The following is a 20,495-nucleotide window of genomic DNA, read 5'->3' on the forward strand; positions in this document are numbered from 1 at the left end:
AATTAATTGGCCAATTAAAAAAAAAATATATATATATATATAATTAGCCGGGCATGGTGGTGCATGCCTGTAGTCCGGCTACTTGGGAGGCTGAGGCAGCAGGATTGCTTGAGCCCAGGAGTTTGAGGTTGCTGTGAGCTAAGCTGATGCCACGGCACTCACTGTAGCCTGGGCAACAAAGCAAGACTCTGTCTCAAAAACAAAAAAACAAAATCAGCCTGAGCACAAGTGAGAGCCCATCTCTACTAAAAATAGAAAAAGTAGCCAGGCATGGCAGCATGTGCTCTGTAGTCCCAGCTACTTGGGAAACTGAGGCAGGAGAATCACTTAAGCCTAGGGTTTGAGGTTGCAGTGAGCTATGATCATCATAGCACTACACTGTGGCCCAGGGTGACAGAGCAAGATTCTGTCTCCAAAAAAAAGAGAGGGAGCATATTTTATTATTATATGGTGGCTTCCTTAAAATTTATGCCAAGATATATTTGGAATAAATGTTAGCTTATTAATAACACAAAGTGTCCCCTAGAAATCTACAACATTGTTGGTGTGAAAATTGGGGCTTGTAAATCTTTTAATTTTTATGGAAAAAAGAAAAGACAGTGTTATGTAGTTTGATTGTAAGCATTATGATGTGACAGTCATATTTTTAAAATACAAATAGATTGTTATAAACAGTTTGATATTTTTTCACTTCAGGAAAGACAGCATTTGATTTTCTCATTGCTCTTCATTTTTGTCTCCTATTCTCTTTCACTTAGAATTAAGTAGTAAGTAGTTTTTTAAGAGAGCATTTGTGTTTTTTAAAACGAAATTAATGTGTGATCTCTCCAGATTTTCATTTTGTTAATTTATCTATTTTAAGAAATAGCTCATAGTACATGACAAAATCTAAGATTTTAAAGGTAGAGTACAAAATTTATCAGTGGATAGGAAGCAGATGCTTTTGCATCCAAGCAACTTCATTTCAGCTATTTTTCAGTTAAACAGTTTCTAAAATTTAAAGGTATGGTGTGAAGTCAGTTGTAACTAGATTTGGTAATTAAGCTTGGTGTTTTACCATAGTGTCAGGTAATGCTAATTTTAATCCTGTAGTTTTCAATGGGAAGAAAAATTTCCTTAACAGACATAGATAAGAGATAAAATAGATTAGGATTTTAATAAAAAGATATGGGAGAATAAAATGTCAAAAGATATATAAAAAGCAACTGGTCTGTATTTAGGAAATTTTATCCTTTTTGCTGTTTTCCAAGTTTGTGGGTGATAACCAGATTTTTAAAAAATCTTTTTGAATTACAATAAGTGTATTAGTAAAAAGGTAATAATAATTCTTAAGCCCTCAGAAGGCTTTAGATAGAAATACTGTGGTTGAGTAAAGTCTAAACAAATTTCTTTGGCCTTTCAAGTTATTTTGCATTCTTGTGGGTCCATTATTACTCCTTAAGAGGTGAAAACAAATTGAAATAATAAGCTCCTTTAGAGTTGTCAAGGAAGGTGGTGGTTTCTAAAAGTGAGTGTACTTATTCAGGAGAACATTACTCCTCAAATTATATGGGGATAAAACTGGAAGGATTAAAAAAATGCCTGTAGGAAATCAGAGCCTCTTTCTAGAATAATCTTAAAACTCCAGGCTTTTTAGGAAATTCCAGTTTTTGAATTTCAGTAATTAACTCAAATTCCATTCCTTGAAATCAGAAGCTATTTGCTGTGTGTGCATGTGTTTTTGTGCAGTTCCTCCATTTTGCTGGTTGTGGAATGAGTGCTCTTATTTTTATTTAAAATGAGTTCATTTTTTTATATGTGCTTATATCTTATGGGAGTATATATCGTGAGAAATTAACTCACTTTAAATAAAATTTTGAGTACTCATTGGGGTTTTCTAAAAACTTGGAGATGAACAACAGTATTTATTCTGTTAAAGGTGAATATAAAAACATGTTTCTCTACCTTAATGATCCCAGTTTGGTAAAAATAATAAATAATAGCTACCATTTGTTGAGTACCCATTATGTGCTAGGTTGAGCCCATTGTGATTTTCAGTCTTTATCAACTATTTACTATATACATAAAGTTTCAAATTAATAACTATAGTTATCTTTTTAAATTTATTTTTTATTTTTTTATTTCGGCCTATTAAAGGAGTACAAATGTGACTGACTGTAGTTATCTTTAAGGATCACCTTTCAACTTTGAACAGACCCTCCTTGATAATTACAATCAAGATTCTATGGCTTTACCTATATCTTGCTGCCTCTCATTCCAAATTGCATGTTGACCATATTTTTGGATGGTTTACGTCTCATCAAACCAGGAGTATATTTTCCTGTATAGAGATATTGCATTTAACCCATAGCAAAGAGTCTGTGGAGGCATGCCAGATTTTTGTTTTTATTTCTGTGTGTGGTATTTGCCCCAAATTGTGCTAAAATGCTACCTCCTTCACACAGACTCTCCTGACCAGATAGAGTATCATGTGTGAAGCAAAGCCATCACAGTTCTTCACTTAAGAAACCCCCTGAAGGCAAGCCCACTCTATGATAACTAGCAAGCAGTCCTATGTGTGTGTTGAATTTCATTTGGAGTTTGCATGTAGACATGAATTTTAATGTGTCTATTTCTAAGACTGGAGAGACCTCTCCAGTTGCACCTGTAGCCAGAAAAAATAACTACTTATTTTTTTTTTTTTTGATGCCCTGTTTGGGTATGGAAATCAAGCAAGTTGTTATTGATTCTGAGGTGGTTTTCATCAATAATCAGTGCCGCAAGACAGACACTTGGGGATTGGCAGAGGGTGACTGTCCTCGGCCAGCTCATCACTTACAATCACAGATAACAAACAGAAGGATATTCTGATTTTCCATGTGGCAGATAATCGCTCAAACATGTACCTTTTTCTTTATGGAGAGCTGTGTGTGTGTGTGTGTGGCCATGGGGCTAGGGAGCTCTGGAACACCTGGGGCTGATTTTTCTCACTGGCATTTTCTGCCCCCCCCCCCCTTGTGGAAGTATAGGGTGTTATTAATGTGTTTACTATAGAAAATTCAAATGAGCTAAAAAGAAAGAAAATGCTAATCAGTCACATTTCTTTTTAAAACTTTTCTGCACTGTATGTGTTCTGAATCACAGACACACACACTTATGGGGCACCTAGCACATCTGTGTGCTCTTTAGCCCTCATTCTCTTACTTGTCCCATTCAGAGTGATGCCTTCTCCAGGAGTATGAAGTGGAGAGGCCTATGTTGAGGTTGTGTTTGGGGTTGTTCTACACTGCCTGCACAATGAGGAGTCAGAGGAGGCCCCCAGGTAGAGAGCTGGGGTGTGATCTCCACACTGACAAGAAGAAGTAACTGAGTATTTCCTAACAAGCCCCTTCATTTCTCAGGACCTCAGTTTTTCTATCTGTGAAATAGGTCATGGTTATGAAATGAGAAGAAGATACTTTTGTGACCTCTAAAATACACCATACATACCCAAAGGGGAATTCATGTTGTCAACAAATAATGCATTTCTACGGCAACTGAAGCCAGAAAGAGCTGTCCCTTTTGATCTCCTTTACGCACATGTGCCCTTGCCCTTCCCTCAGACTCACTGTATGTACGTACACCTAGTGGGCGAGAAGCTTTGTCTTTATGTTCCTGATAACATTTCCTCTGGTTCTGAATATTTGGGAGTCGCAGGCCTCTTTATAATTTCAGAACAACAGACATTTTCTAAATCGAAAAAAAAAAATCCTCCAAAGAGGATTTCAAAAAACACCTGAAATTGAGATCAGAACCATTGACTTATATAAACAGTATGTTATAATATACATAATATATGGTATAATATACACAATTTTAATTCATAAATGATTAAATAAATATTTAAGCATCGATTGGAAATGCTTTAAAATGTTTTACCGACAGGGATGGTTGATTAAAAGTGCTGTGGAGAGCACTAGTCTAGAAGGTATCTACTTAGGCAAAGTCATGTCCTTGGCTACCTCATTTAGCAGAACAGGAACCCAGTGAGGTTTCATTTTATCTCTACACTAAATTTACAAACCAACAAGCTAAAACTCAGAAGGACTAAGATCTATCCAAGGCTGTAAAGCTAATGAACTAAATAACCTTTATATCCCATTATAGGTGCTTGATGAAAATTTATGAATTAATAGTAAAATATGGAGCCATATTTTTAAAAACACCTATTTATTTCTAAGAAGGGTTGGCTCCATTTGGTAGTCTTACTGCAGAACCTGAAGTAGGGAGGAATTGGTTGTGTCCTTCCTAGCCTCTCTTAGAAGCCAGATCTCAAAGTCTTGCAATTACCTACAGAGCCATCAGCAAACCAAAGTGTAGTTTGTCTTTCTTCTGGCACTTAGGAAGCCTGAATGATAAAGCCAGAGGAGAGAACATTTCTGCTTCTGCTGTAGGGGAGTGATGTTCAGTTGTTATTTAAATGCTGAATGATAGCCCCGTGGAACTCTGTAAATATCTTGTCTTGGGGCTCTATTTTTAATGGATTTGTCAGTGCTACGGAAATGGGATTATGCCTGCTGAGTTTCCAGATAACACTTCAGGGCTAAGGGCAGGTTCTTGCTGAGGCCTGGCTAGAACTTTGAAAGAACAAACCCAAATTCAAAATGACCTTGAGAAATTATAGGAATGAATCATCCTGAGTGGCATGAAGAGAGGTAGTTTAAAAAAAAAAAAAATGTACACAGGGCTTTCTGCGTCCAAAGACTTTATCTTTAATCAAAACACTAGAGAGTCTGCAGTTAGCAGTGGTGGGAACAGATGAGGAAAATGAGGCTCAGGGAAGTGAAATAAGCTGCTCATAGTCAAGTAAAACAAGTCAGCATTATAGCTAAGGAAATAAAGAGTTTAAGCTCTAAATCCAGCCCTCATTTCCCAATAACATGGTGTCTGTAAAACAAATCGTTTTCAAGGTCAGAGGATGAGTGGTGCTGGTTTTATGGATTGATGTGACAAAAAGGATCTCAGCCTCAATCAGATGATGAAAAGGAACAGAGGGCTGTGCTTTTAAAACCTTAACCTTACCTAGTTTTAGACTGAAGATGGTGAGCCCTGGAGAGACCAAAGGCGCCCCCTGTTGCTTTTTCAGTACCTCTGCCCACTTAAGCAAACATTGGCTTCATTTTTCCTGGGTACTTCATGGTGCCTGTATGGTATGCTGCTACCTCTTGCCTCGAATCCTCTTCACCCAAGTCTACTTGTTAAGCAGCTATTCATTTTTCAGGTTTCAGTTATCTTCTTTGTGAAACCTACCCTTTCCATCCAAGTGTAGTCTGTATATTCACTTCTTTATCAAATATTAACACATTGTCACACTAGAAAAAAAATTTTTTTCCCTAGGGCCACAGTGTTTTATTATGAAGATAGAATAAAAACTTTGAAAATAAAATGATTCTTTCTAATTTAAAGAAATATTTGTTTTTTTTTTATTGTTTTCTGTGCATGAGTTATATGCAACTTGGAAAATAGTTCTTGCAGCTCCCAAGGTGGAGAGACTTGTAAGTTACATATGCTTCACAGGGCCCTGGGCTCAAAGCTAGTATGAGTTAAATACAACTCACATGGCAGTTAATGTGTTAAATAATTGCCTTCTGTAGGCCATGTTAAATACCAACATATTTTCATACAAAAGAAAGTAAAGTTAGAACTCTTTCATATAAATAAATCCATTGCAGATGGATTAAATATTAAATATGGAAAAGAGAATAAAGCCAAACTATTGGAAAGTTTAATAACATTTTAAATAAATGTTAGAACCCTTCATTGTGCTATATAAACAAAAACATTGCTTTGGATTAAAGCTTTAAATGTATTTTTTTTTTAAAAAAAGCTAAACTTAGGAAAGTAAGCAAGGCAGGAAACCCAAAAGTCTTTTGTGTTAAGATTGATATATTTGACTGCATGAAATTTTAAAATTTCTGTATGACATAGCAGGAGACCATTCACAAATTAAAAGACAAATGGGAGATAATATTTGTAATACGTATTACAAAAGATTGCTATCCCTTATACAAGGCATTGTTACAAATTGATAGAAAAAAACAAGCAGTGGAAAACTAGACTGAGTATGTAAACAGGCAAAAAAGGAAATGTCAATGGACAACAAAATTAAAAAAGCAGGCTTACTGTAGTCAAGATTTTCATATCTCTGTGGCAAGAATTACAAAGAGCAATTAAAATCTGTGTACTGGTATGGTTATAGAGAAGTAGATTCTTTTATATTTGCTTTGTGTTGGGGATGTGAATTGCTTCAACCAACTTCTTTGGAAGGAACATGGCAATATTAATTAAAATTTGAAATGTACACCCTATCCCCCAGCAATCCTGCTGTTGCGAATATATCTTTCCAGAGATAAAGTATTTAGGTCATTAAATGTGAAATGTCTGATTTCAAATAAAAAATGTAGTTTATTATATTTCAAACAGAAAGCAGTACAGTTATCAAATTATGCACCTAAATTATCGACACGATTTTGCCATCTTAACAGCAGGTCATTTGTGCTAGCAGTAAAGAATCCTGGAGGGCAAATGATGATGAAATCATGAAAGATGTTTTTTACAGCTTGTTGAGAATTGAATATTTTTCCTCGCAAGAAGTGGCCCAAAGCCTGGAAGAAGTGGTAGTCAGCTGGTGCAAGGTCTGGTGAATATGGTGGATGACAGAGTTTCCAAGTCCAGCCTCTGTAGTTTGAGCAGCATTGTTTGTGTGACATGTAGTCGAGTGTTGTCTTGCAAGAGGATTGGTCTGTCTCTATTGACCAATCTCAGCTGCTTAATTGCAAGCATCCTCATCATTTTGCCCAACTCGTTGCAGTAGACATCCACTGTAATCCATTGACCAGGTTTCATGAAGCTGTAGTGTATAATACCAGCGCTAGACCACCAGACACCATTAGGTTTTTATGATGAATATTCTGTTTTGGACTGTGTTTCAACACTTCACCTTTATCCAGCCATTGTGCGTAACACTTGTGATTGTCAAAAAGAATTCATTTTTTATCACACCTAACAATACAGTATATAAATGGTTCACCTTTATTTCGTGACAGCAAAAAAAGGCAAGGTTCAATACTATTTCTCTTCTGATACTCGCTTAATTCATGCAGAACCCATCTAAACAGCTTCTTTACCTTGCACATTTGTTTCAAATCGTCCAATATTGTTGGAATAGGAATGTCAAACCTTGCTGCTAATTCATGCTTAGGTTGAAATGGATTCGCTTCCACTACAGCTTTCAGCTCATCATTATACACCTTGGTTTCAGGTCACCCACATGGCTCATTTTCCAGATTGAAATCACCAGGACAGAACTTCTCAAACCATCAACATACTGTGGGTTCATTAGCCATATCCTTCCCAAACACTTCATTAGTATTTTAAGATGTTTGTATTGCATTAGTTCCATGGCAGAACTGATATTTGAAAATAACACAAATTTTTGACTTATGTATGGTTTCACAAAAATTGCTGTAAAAAAAATTTGAAAGATAATCACAAGCCAAAACATGCATTTGAAAGATTGAGGATGTACCTTCACAATAAAAATAAAAGAAGTGCTAAAGTGAAATGTCAGAGATAGCAACTGTCAAACTTAGTACTTAAGGAAGTCGGACATTTCATACTTAATAACCTGGTAAAGGCCTGTAAGAGCTTTCCTCTTAGAATATTTCTTGCAGCATTGTTTTTCATGGCAAAAACTACAAACAACCTGGAAACCTCTCAGGAGGGTGTTAGTATAGAATACAATCACTTTTAAAATAATTAGATATTTTGTATTACATTTCATGATCTTTACTTAGTAGGAAAAAAACAATCCATTGAATTATATAATATCTCATTTAATTTTTTAAAAATGAGGAAAGGGATGAAAATCCCTATATTTGTATTTTTTAAGTCATAAAGTTTCACTAAGATGTACTCCAGATTATTAATTTTACTTATTTTAAGGAGGGAGATGGGAATGGAATGGAATGGAATGGAAATTATAATTTTTATCTTTATATATTTCTGTAATAGCATATGAATTATTTTTGTAATTATGAAAACAAATAATTAAATTTTATAAGTATGATTAGTGCTATATGTATAAAAGAATTTATCACTTCCCCTTTTATGCCAGCGCTATAATTTATGACACATATTTACATGGCTTTATTGCAGCTCATTGTATTTTACATGGCTGTTGTTAAGTATTTTCTGAAGGAAGGAAAAAGACTTGTTCTAGGCCCAGCATAGTAGCTCCATGCCTGTAATTCTAGCACTTGGCAGGCTGAGGTGGGAGGATTGCTTGGGCTCAGGAGTTCAAGACCAGCCTGAATAAGGGCGAGACCCCATCTCTAATAAAGTAAAAAAAAGGGAAAAAAAATTATCTGGGTGTTGTGGCATGCACCTGTAGTCCCATCTACTTGGGAGACTGAGGCAGGAGGATTGCTTGAGCCCAGGAGTTTCAGGTTGCAGTGAGCTGTGATGCCCCCACTAGACTCTACCTGGAACGACAGGAGTGAGACTGTCTCAAAAAAACACCACTTGTTCCAGGAGAATTCACTATATTCACTGAACATTTTACTGAACAGTTAATGTGCGCAAGACCCAGCGCGGGGACCTGGGTATGTAACAGGTAAAGCTGGGAACCCCAGCGTGGCAAGAGGCTAAGGAGAGAGTGAATAACAAGCTGACATGGGCAGGTTACACACTTATATCTGACCTTGAAAGTGGAAGGCTGAGTCTTGGAATTGTGATGGAGCTTGCAGACAGGACAACTTTCGATAGATTATGTGACTGGAGTGTAATTAGGCTACTGTCATCCAAGCCATCCTCCAGAAAATTTGTCTAATAAGCTCATGAAGGTAAGATGATAAACATATGTTGCTCTGGACTCTTGGCACTGAAGAGAACTTGCATAAAGACCCTGAAAGAGAGGCTAGGCTCCCAGGAAAGAAAGTATGGAAAACTAAGGAAGGTGAGGCTCATCTTTGGAGTGAGGGATGGTACTTAGCATTTCATTAACATTCATGGTATGCCAGATACTTGATGAAGCATATTATAGGCTTTTCTCATCTATTTCCCATAATAACCCTATCAAATAGGTTTTATTACAATTAAGGAAGCACAGTCTGAGATAATATATAAATTGCCATAGAAGTACACCTTATGAACAGAAAACCTTGAATTTGATCTACAGTTATCTTTTGTATTCTAAAGTCCTCCCCCTAAAACACCATGATATTTAAATTTATATCTGATGTCCATTAGCATCAGAACTTCACCTCTCAGTTTCAGGGTAGATGAAATTAATAAAAATAAAGATATTCTTAGAGGCTTGTCACATAAGTCATAGGCATTTGCCCATTTCACATGTGAAGTCAAAGCCCAGAAAATATAAGTACCTTTGCTAAGGTCACACATGGCCTGTTAGAACCAGAGTGGGGACTCAGACCCAGGTCCATATGCCACTCAGGCCTGTGTTCTGTGTTCTACCAAATGATGCCCCTGTGGGCATTAGGTTGTGCTTGATCGTGGTTTGGGATACTCTGTAGGATGAATTTACTATAAGTGCCCTCAAGGCCTTATTATGCCCATTAAGTAGAAATAATCCTTTGTTTGCAAAAGAGCTTTTGTATTAATTACAACACCTTTACTTCTTTTTTTTGTTTGTTTTTTGTTTTTTTTTTTGGTTTTTTTTTTTTGTTTTTTTTTTGAGACAGAGTCTCGCTTTGTTGTCCAGGCTAGAGTGAGTGCCGTGGCGTCAGCCTAGCTCACAGCAACCTCAAACTCCTGGGCTCGAGTGATCCTTCTGCCTCAGCCTCCCGAGTAGCTGGGACTACAGGCATGTGCCACCATGCCCGGCTAATTTTTCATATATATATCAGTTGGCCAATTAATTTCTTTCTATTTATAGTAGAGACGGGGTCTCGCTCTTGCTCACGCTGGTTTTGAACTCCTGACCTTGAGCAATCCGCCCGCCTCGGCCTCCCAAGAGCTAGGATTACAGGCGTGAGCCACCGCGCCCGGCCAACACCTTTACTTCTTAGCAGTCAGTCAGCTGGGAAGATATTATCAGACCTCTTTTATAGATGAAGAAATTAAGGTCCCTAAGAGCTTTAGTCACCTGACCCAGGGTCACATGGAGAGTTTAGAGCTAAGACATAGATTTTCAGGTCCCTCAGTCACTTAGCATCTAGCTCAAATTAGAAGACTTCTGGAGTTCCGACACTTAACCAAGCACACTGGTTAAGAAGACAGGCTCTGAGGTCAATGCCTGTCACCACTTCTTATTAACTGTGACCTTGGGCAACTTGCTTAATCTCTCTAAACCAGTCTCTGCATCCGTAAAATGGGGTTATAAATAATAATAGTTTATTATTGTAAGGTTTGAATGAGATAGTACAGGAAAAATACTTAGCACAATTTTTGGTACATTAAGTAATCAAAAATTTTAACTGCAGCTAATTATTATCATAACTATTACTTTGTCAGTATTATTACAGGACAGGAAGTCTGTTTTATTTACCTTTTTGTTCCTGTTGTTTATCATGAAGCCTTTCACATATTGGATTCTGAATAGATATTGTGGCACACAGTATTCTAGTATCTGTGATAGTCTTTCCTGAGTCTGTCATTGGAAAAGGGTGGAGTTTGAAATCAAATGAAGCTGCATTCTAATCCAGCTTCACCACTGAGTTTCACTTTCTTACCCGCCTTGAAGGAGTATCACATGAGTTTTAGGATATTCACTGTGGTGGATCCCACTACATAGTCAGTGCTTAATAAACGGCAACCACAATCACAGTGCCTGAGAATCAAAGATTGAGTTGTCAGGCCAGTCAGGAGGTTTTATAAAAATTGCCCAGTTTGGTAAGGTCTAACACAGGATGTCAATTAGGCAATACCCTTCAGAGAAAAGACTGTTTAATAATTACTATGGTTCTGAAAGTGTTGAGGAAGTCTTTGTTGGGTGAATATACAGGGCATATTTAAAGACTGTTGAACTTTAATGTATTCCTAAGGCACTTGTTATTGCCAACCCTTAGGGGTATAAACTCTGAGTGCTGTAATTGATTTTAAAATGTTGTGTGAAGCCTCTGCCACCTGGCCATAGAGTAAAAGGCTGGCTCCAGTGCATGGCCAAGGCTGGGCAGCTGGTATTGTCATCATCATTGTCATTGTCATCATAAATATTTATTGAGCTTATCAAGTACCAGGCGCTTGGCATGCAATATCTTACTTAATTTTAATGATACCTCTTTGAGATAAATGCCATTATTGTCTCCATTTTACATATGGGGAAGATAAGGCTTAGAAAGATGAAGTTACTTGACCAGGGTAGTACACAGACAGTAAGTGATAGACTTGGGATTTGAACCTAGGTCTGTCCCACTTTTAGGATAGAGGGTATAGGGGAGGAAAAAAAGAATCCCTTCTCCTCTGTCCTCTTAAGTTCAGTGGTTGGAGCCTGCAAATTAAACTAACAATAGACAGATTAACAGGAGAAAAGGTTTATTTAGTGTGTACATTGGGAGCCTCACAGGAAAAAAAAAAAAAGAAAGAAAAACCCCAAAGAAGCCATTAGGTGTGAGAGCTTATATACCATTTTAACAAACAGTGAAATTGTGGAGACATGATAAGACAGGGGAAAAGGAGTTTGGACTTCTAGGGCAATAAACTGTAGGAAGGTGAATATATGGTGGAAACATAGAAGACACAGATTATTTTAATAAGATTTGTTTATGCAGATTCATCTTGATGCTGACTTTTCATTTCTTGTGCCAAGGGTTTTTCTCTTCCTCCTAGTACAGGAGAGTAAGTGGGAGAAACACCCTTACAAAGTGAAAATTGCCTTCTCTCAATATAATCCTCATGTCAAAGGGGCATATTTAGGGGTGGCATATTCCGATCCCCATCTGGGGAAAAGTGCCCATCTCTGAGATCAAAAAGGCCTAAACTTATTTATGATCATAGGCAAGTGTTAGTATCTACACAATGAGGATGATAATAGTACTTATCGACTTGTTAGCAAGAGTGATGAAGTAATACACTGTATGTAAAGTGCTTAGTGTCATAATTGGCATATACTGAATGCCCAACAAACTAGTTATTACCACTGTCATTACTGGAATAGTAAATCACTGCTGATGTATTGGTGTAGGGGTTAAATCAGTGATTGGCATATATTAGTCATCTCCCCACAGACATGCTTGCAGTTGAAATCCTGATGTCATGGCCTTTTTTGGTCCAGTTGGTAAAACCATATTGTTTTGTTTTTAAACTGAAAGGAGTCACCTAGCTGTCAGAATTATCTTACATTCTGCAACAATGCCATGAATGCCAGAAATTTCTTACAAGCATTGAAAAGGAGTGGGTCTTCTTAACAGATGGATCAGATTTCTCTTTCTCAGTTCTTTCCTTTTATTCAGTCTCTATCCTCACCTGCTTACCCCAGGCCCCACTGTGCCATGCTCCCAAAATTCTTTTAGCACTTGGGTATAGTAAAGATCTTAAAACAGCTTTATCCTACTGTCTGAAATCTCTTGAAGTGGTCAGGCCATTTTCTGCCATCAGTGTAAGTTCCTCTCCTTCAGTCACACACGTTCCTGTGACAGTGCCTCCCCATCAAAGCCTTTAACTTTCCTCTTCTTCCCTATACCCCTGAACTAACATTCCATTCAGATGGCTTTCTGTACTCTGTAATATGTTCCTTCCTTCTGCCTCTGGCCGTTGCTGTTTCCTCCACCAAAATCACATGTCCTAGCTCTCTCACTCTCTGTGCCTGTTGACAGTCTGCTTCAATCAATCTTGTGTACAAACCCTTCATTTTGTGTGTGTGTGTGTGTGTGTGTGTGTGTGTGTGTGTGTTATCTTTCTAGTATCTTTCTAGTGTCATGGTTAACTTTATAATGCAGTATGTTAAAAAAACACTTAAAATGTGTGAGATATATGTTTTTCTGCTGTTTGACACTACATAAATTTCTCTGTATTATGATTAGTCGTGGATGTAGAAGTAACAGTGGCTGACATTTTGGGGACAGATGCCACATGCCAGGCACTATTCTAAATACCTTATATTTAATTTATATCATTTCTGCCTTGTTTAGATTATTATTAATACCCTAAGTTATAGCTTACTAAACTGTTACATTTTAAAATATATATTTTTACTAGAAAATTTAAAATGTGAATTTTTACTAGAAAAACCATGTAGTCTATATATGTTTATGTGTATCCAAAGATAGTTTATTTAGATACACATAAACATATATATAGACTACATGATTATTCAGTTGTGGCATTAGCAAAACGTACAGGGCCCATGACCTAGCCTGTGCTTATCTAGCTTATACTTACCAATCTCACCTTCTGCCTCTCTCACATCACAATTGATGTTTCATGTACTTAATAGGCATAATTCTTCCCTTGCAGAGTTTTGGTGAGAGTGAAATATGACATTGTAGAAAGTATTTGGGACAGAGAAGGTTCTCAGCACATGCCAATGCTCCCGTCCCATGGCCTGTCTCTGCCTTATCCCTCAGCTAAGTCCATCTTATTTTCTAAGGGGTCTATCATCACTGGGAGACTAAGAGCTTCTCATAATTCTTTCTAACCTTTGCATGAAATTTCAATTCAAGATAATGGCTGTGCCTAGAAAAGGAGAGAAGAGATTAGAATTGGATAGAGGGACAGGAGTGGAGGAATGGGGACTCATTCTGTAATTTATTTCTTAAGCTAGGTGGTGGGTACATGGGTATTCTGTTAATCTAAAATTTTTATATATATTTCACTGGAAAATTTTGTAATTTCAAGGAAACAACCTATATACTTATGGTTATTACTGAGGTTCTTCTCTTGGAAGCAGTTAAAATGAACAGGGCAGCTGAATTCTTTTTTCACTGGCTTCCAAAAGCAGAAAAGGGTATCAAAAAGGGTAGAAAAAATTCACCATGTTGAGGGTGGGACCGCTTTGGCCTCAGACAGAGGCATCAGGGGTGGCTCCAGCATATGAGGGAGATCAAAACGTGCATCCTCTCTATTGAGCTGATGTGGCCTTTCTTTTGTGTTTTTCTGAACTGCTTCTCTGAGTGAACTTGGGAAATAACCAGAGCTGCATTTTATCTTTTTTAATATCTCAGCCTGAAATGCTGACAACCACTGCAGACATCATGAATTTTTAATGGGGTGATGATTACAAGGCTGGCGAGGGCCTCATTTCGTTTCATTGGACTGCTGTGACACTTACTTCCTTTATTGTATTTAGACTTCCTGGGTTGTTTCCCAATCCAGACTCATGTTCTGTTTCATAAAAACCCATTGCTTTCATGCAGTTATTGAGAGTGTGTGTGAAAGCGAAATTTTTAAAAATTTCATATCAATTATTGAACAGTCTCCAGATTTCAGAAGGGAATGCTGCTTAAATTCCTGAAGAGGAATTCAAGGAATCCAAGTCAATAAATATTTACTGAGCCCTAGCTTTATAAGCTCTGCTCACAGAAGAATCTACAGTTGTGTCTGTTGGGTAGAGTATAAAGGTGAACCAGAGTTAATCCCTGCCTCTCATGGTCTGATGACAGGGAAAGACATGTGTGTTTGTATTAATGAATATGACATGGTGTGCTAGAATATACTACAATGGAGGCACAGAAATTGTGGGCAAGGAAGGATTATTTTTTATAAGGAAAGATATAATATATGGATTGAACATTAAAGATACAACTTTGATAACTATCATTTATTCATTCTGTTGATTGTTCATTTATTCATTCTGTAAATACTATGTGTCTACTGTGGGCCTCCATACAAATGCATGCTTATCTGTACACAACAGAGAAGGGAGATGGAGAGTTGAGCACAAGCATCTGAAATACTTCCAGGTGACAGTGTAGAACACATTCCTCCACTCACATTGCCTTGGGTCTGAGCCATCTTCCATGCCTTACTTCAAGAGTGTAGGGAAGTGCAGTACTCCTTTTCATAAGCCTGCAAGGATTGGGAACCTGGATATCCTTGATGAGTGTAATGTCTACCATAAGAGTCACAAGATCTGATGTGCAATTCAGCAGTGTCATGCTGGGTGCTTTGTTGACAACAGACTGTAGGGGAGTAAGAGCAGCAACAAAGAGACCAGTTCAGAGGTTTTACCAGTGATAGAGGCAAAAGATGATGTTGGATAAGGTTCATACCTATAGGGATGGTGAGAGGTAGTCAAATTTAATTTTGGATATATTTTAAAGATAGAGGCAGCAGGATTTACCAATGAATTGAATCTAGGACAGAGAAAGAAAAATCAAGCATGACTTGAGTTTTGGCATGAACTTTAAGAATGTATTTGCCATTACCGGACAGGAGACTAGAAAAAAAAGGATAGGGTAGATCACGAATTTGGTTTTAGAGATGTTAAGTTTGAACATAGTTATTGGGTATCCAAGTGGACCTACTGAATAGGTAGTCAAATATGTGTCTGGGCTGGGGATATCAGTTTGAGAGTTGTCATTAGTGAGATCCCAAGAGAATAAGTGTAAATAGAGAAGAAAAAAAGGTGTAAAGACTGAGGCTTGGATCTCTCCAGCATGCTGAGGTCAGAGAGATAAGGAACCAACAAAGACAATGGAAAGGAGCAGCCATGAGGTCAGAGGACACTCAAGAAGGCATGGGGAGCCAAATAAAGAGTTTCAAGGAGAGGGGAGTTGTTATTTATGGAGCATTCGCTTTATGGAAAAACTTTTGTATACTTTATGTCAACTTATCAGCACCACAATTTTGAAAGGTAGGTATTAGCCTCATTTTATAGATTGGAAAACAAAAGCTCAGGGAGGAGAATTTGTTCACAAATATATAAATAATGTCTCTTGTGTGTCAGCTAGGGCAGTAGGCATGGAAGTTAAAAAACTGATAAGGTAGCCAGCTCTTAGGTAGTGAAACCAAACTTCAGACCTAATCCATCTGATGCAAGCTTGAACATTTTGCAGGAAGAGATGGTATGTGAAAAGCATTTTACAAATGCTATTCCTCAGACCTAGGGCTTAGACAAAATTAAAGGAAATTAAGATTAGTTGCAAATAAAAACCTGTTAAAACATAGGAATTTTTCTTCTGCAATCCAAGCCTGGTTTTCTAAGGAGAATTTTCTCCTGTTCTCCCATAATCATAATATTTTAATTGTTTGAACATGCATTGATAATTTGACCCTTCAATATGTGGGGAGTCAGTAGATTAATTGAAATATAAATGGGCCAAATGCTGTAAAAGAAAAAGGGTAAACCTTTAATAGAGTTAAAGGAGGTTCAATAAACAATTAATGCAGTTTCTCTATGCTTTCCTTTTGAGTGTTCAAAATAACTCTTCATTGTGGCAAATAATAGCTCAGACTCCTCTTTTTATTTTTTATTTTTATTTTTAGATCATGTACAAAATGAAGAAAACTATGCACAAGTTCTTGATAAGTTTGGGAGTAATTTTTTAAGTCGAGACAACCCTGACCTTGGCACCGCTTTTGTCAAGTTTTCTACTCTTACGAAGGAACTGTCCACACTGCTGAAAAATCTGGTAAGCCATTTCATACAGGATTAAAAAGAATTACAGCCTGAGCAAAGTATAAGGTCATCTCAAGAGAACAGTTCATAATTCTTCCCCCTCAACCTTCAGTCTTTGGGGGTGAAAAATAAAAAAATAGCTTTGTAGTCCTAAGGTGTGGAAGTCATGTTTAAAGAAAATCCCATTGTGAAATTCCTGGAATTTGTACCTTTGGCCCAGCTGATAGAGTAGATTTAAGCTGAGAGAGAAACTACTCTTAACTTCAATTCTCTTTCACATTCTACCATTGATTTTTTTTTTTTTAAAGATAACCGTTAGCAACTTTTGCTTTTTAATTGGTTAAAAGAGTGATGATTTTTGTGTCAAACATACATTGGAAATACACACTGAAAGTATATCTCCCTTGTGTGAAGGCGATCATGCATTTTGGTTCCTGATTTACAAATGATGAACCTCCTCTAACTCCCCACATCCTTTTAACCCACTACCAAAAAAACAGTTTGAGATTAAGGGAACCCTGATGTGGTTTCAGAAGTAGATGACAGGAAGAATCCCTTAAAATCTGGGACACTGGAGGGGCTGACCCTAGGAGACAGACCCAGAAATGGGGGCTAGGGCATCTGTTTGCCAGGCAGAAGTATCTGGGTATCACTGTGTTGTGCTATACCACCCTCCCCAGCCCTCACGCTATCTATATTCACACTTAGAAAGGTTCTGTGTGACACTACCTGTACTGACCATTTGATTTTGTTGTGTTTGGGGGAGTTTTATTTTCTCTTGTTTTTTAAATAAAAGTCCTTCTCTAAGAACCACTCACACTTCCAAGTGAATTAACTTAATCAAGTCTCATTTCTCCTGAGTGCCCAGGAATAGGCATACAAAAAGGTTGAAAGGTACCAGAGGACAACTATTTATATCATATTTTTCCTCCAAGTTAGGCCTGCCCTGGATAAGAGGGGCTTTCTTCTTCTCCCCCAGTCTCTCAGCATTGCACCTTTACTTCCTTTAAAAATCTAGAACTCAAGCTCAAGATTCCCTTACCCTGAGTTAGTTATTAATATATCAAATATGATTTTGTGGCCTTAGGTGATAGTCTTGTCATAAATCCATTGGATATAGATGGCTAGTTGATAGATGAAGACCTCTTTGAAAAATGAAACTGCCTTTCTACAATCTATTAACCTGAATATTTGACCAATCAGAATATTATTTTTTCTTTCACAGTAAATAAATATATGTGGGTATGTATGTGTGCCTGACAGTTTAATTCTCATTGGTGATTTATGCCATTGAATTAGTCTTACACAGTAAATCAGCTAATCTGAAAGAAAATAAATGTTGAAAATAGAAACATTTCTTACTTTGAAAAACGTGAGAAAAGATAATTTTGAACTTAGTATCTAATGTTCCTACACTTTTGGGTTTGTTTTAAAATCCATAGTATTTCTGTAAATCTTAGAGTATTTAAATCTCTTTTATTTAGAAGAGGACTCTCTCATTTCCCCTTCCCTCTGGATATTGCCTTGCCTGTAGCTGGTGACCTTGCTCAAGGTGTGATGTGGTGGAAGGAAAGGAACCGAAACAAGACTCTGACAATTCACTATTACCAAAGACTTGCTCAGAGAGGAAGTTCTGTTTGACATGAGATGGCCATTTTCACATTGATATCTTGCTTCTGTAGTTTCCAGGAGACCAGGTCTATTTGGCTTACGTCAAGAGTCATCACCTCCAAGTTTCCTGAACCAATCCATTTCTACACTTTGCTACACTACAGGTTCCTTTTTTATTGTGTGTGTAAGCTATATGCATAAGTCAGTGGCCATTCAAGCAAACATTCATTGTCTTCATTTGCTTATCTTCATACAAAAATAACTGACATTTATTGAACACTTTTGATGAACCTGGCGGTGTGGTGGGTGTTATGTGGATTATCTCAACTAAAACATTACAACAGTTCTGTAGTTATCATACCTTTAATCCAGATGAGGAAACTGCTGAGGCATATTGAGATTATGTAACTACTCATTTATACTGTTAGTATGAAGTACTGTAGACTTGAACCCAGACATTCTGTCTCTGAATCTGTTGCCTTTACTTCTCTGCTATATCCTACTTCTGTCCCCTTATGCTCTGGTTGTGCTATTTCCCCTTAGTAGAAGTGCCAATCTTGCTATTCCACTATACATACCCCAAGTTACAGGCCTTTTTCCTTGTCCCCTTCCCTTTAAGGAGAAGTCTAAGAAAAATCTAAATGAAATTGCTGGAAAAGCTAATTCATTTAATTAAAACAAAAATCCATTTTCCCTGGAAGGTGGCAGTGGCATTCCTGATGAGGGAGCAGGTAGAAGTATCAGTGTATATTGTACTTTGGTTACTAGAAGAACATTATTTTGCTGAATAAAGAGGCAGTCCCAGGAATTTTTACAACCTGACAACAGCCAGCAGCTTGCTGCTTCCCTTTTTGTGTCCAGGAAAGGGAAGAGCAAACTAGAGAGATTGATAGGGCCACACCTTGGAGCAGAGGCCTCAGAGGAAGCTGTGGTGGGGGGAGGGGTTCTGGATTTGCTTGTAGCACGTGTAGTCAGCAACTGAGGAGTGTGGATTGCCCCCACCCTTTTGGAGCTCTGCAATACCCCCACGGGAATCCATATTTCTCAGAAGATTTTGTGAAGCTACTGAGGCTAGAAACATTAAGCAATAATTGATTCAGTTGAAATGTAGAGACTAAGTATAATAGAAGGTACTTTGGTGCTATTTAAACTTTCTGAATTGTATTCTCAATTCAGCCAGCAAGTACCAAATGTCTGTTACATTACAAGGTCTATGCTAAATACTGAAAAATTTTCTAATTAAAGTATTGCTTTATAAAGTATATTTTAATAGTTTATACTAAAACATTACCTATTGTTATAGAGGAAAAGAAAAGGATAGATTTTGAGGCCAAGTCTCAATGCCAGCTTTGAGTTTTTGACAAACCCTAAATGGGGAAAAATTTTGTTAGTTGGAAGCCATCAGTATTGCAAGCGTATTTTGTCGAGGCGTTTCTGAAGGGAGGTGGTCTTGAAAAATATCAGTGCACTAAGTGATGGTAACTATCTCAACCACCATTTATAAGCTTGTGTTCTTTTTTTTTTTTTTTTCCTTTTTCTGAACTGTCAGTGATTATAGAAGGTATGATGATCAAGGGAGATGTTATGTGAAATCTGCCAAGAGCTACCTACAAAGATGTTGGCATTAATATCACATAGGGCCAAGGCTGATTTTAATTAACTAGACATCTGAGAACTATAAAACTGATTACAATTATAGCTGATTGCTCTTTGAACTCATACCAGCATTAATGCACTAAGTCAGTTTTTTGTTGTTGTTGTTTTTATTTTTGAGACAGAGTCTCACTTTGTTGCCCAGGCTAGAGTGAGTGTCATGTTGTCAGCCTAGCTCACAGCAACCTCAAACTCCTGGGCTCAAGTAATCCTCCTGCCTCAGCCTCCTGAGTAGCTGGGACTACAGGCATGTGCCACCATGCCTGGCTAATTTTATATATATATATATATATATTAGTTGGCCAATTAATTTCTTTCTATTTATAGTACAGACGGGGTCTTGCTCTTGCTCAGGCTGGTCTCGAACTCTTGACCTCCAGCAATCCACCCATCTCAGCCTCCTAGAGTGCTAGGATTACAGGCGTGAGCCACCATGCCTGGCCTACTAAGTCAGTTTTAAAACAACTTGATTTTCTTATTCTCACCTTCTAAGTTATAGAAAATGTTTCTTGTAAAGTTAAATTGTAACTCATAATAGGAGATTCGAGAGACTATGAATTGTCAGTGTCAGATGATCATGGGTTTTGGTTTCAATCAGACCTGAAATCCCAGCTCCCAACTGATTAGCTTTATAGCCTTAGGCAAATCATTTAACTTTCTAATACTAGTTTCTCTATCTATAAAAAGAAATAATAGT

General features: G+C 37.4%; 1 protein-coding gene across 2 annotated transcripts in view; it reads left to right on the forward strand.

The window, feature by feature from the left end:
- The window catches only part of ASAP1 (ArfGAP with SH3 domain, ankyrin repeat and PH domain 1), a 342,366-nt gene that overhangs the window by 194,396 nt on the left and 127,475 nt on the right, over positions 1 to 20,495 (forward strand). For both annotated transcript variants that reach the window (XM_012785407.3, XM_076005020.1), the window contains exon 5: positions 16,402 to 16,547. In XM_012785407.3, coding sequence (XP_012640861.1) covers positions 16,402 to 16,547 — 146 coding nt within the window. The remainder of the gene's footprint in view (positions 1 to 16,401; positions 16,548 to 20,495) is intronic.

The sequence above is a fragment of the Microcebus murinus genome, chromosome 7, assembly GCF_040939455.1.
Source record: "Microcebus murinus isolate Inina chromosome 7, M.murinus_Inina_mat1.0, whole genome shotgun sequence".
Lineage (NCBI taxonomy): Eukaryota > Metazoa > Chordata > Mammalia > Primates > Cheirogaleidae > Microcebus > Microcebus murinus.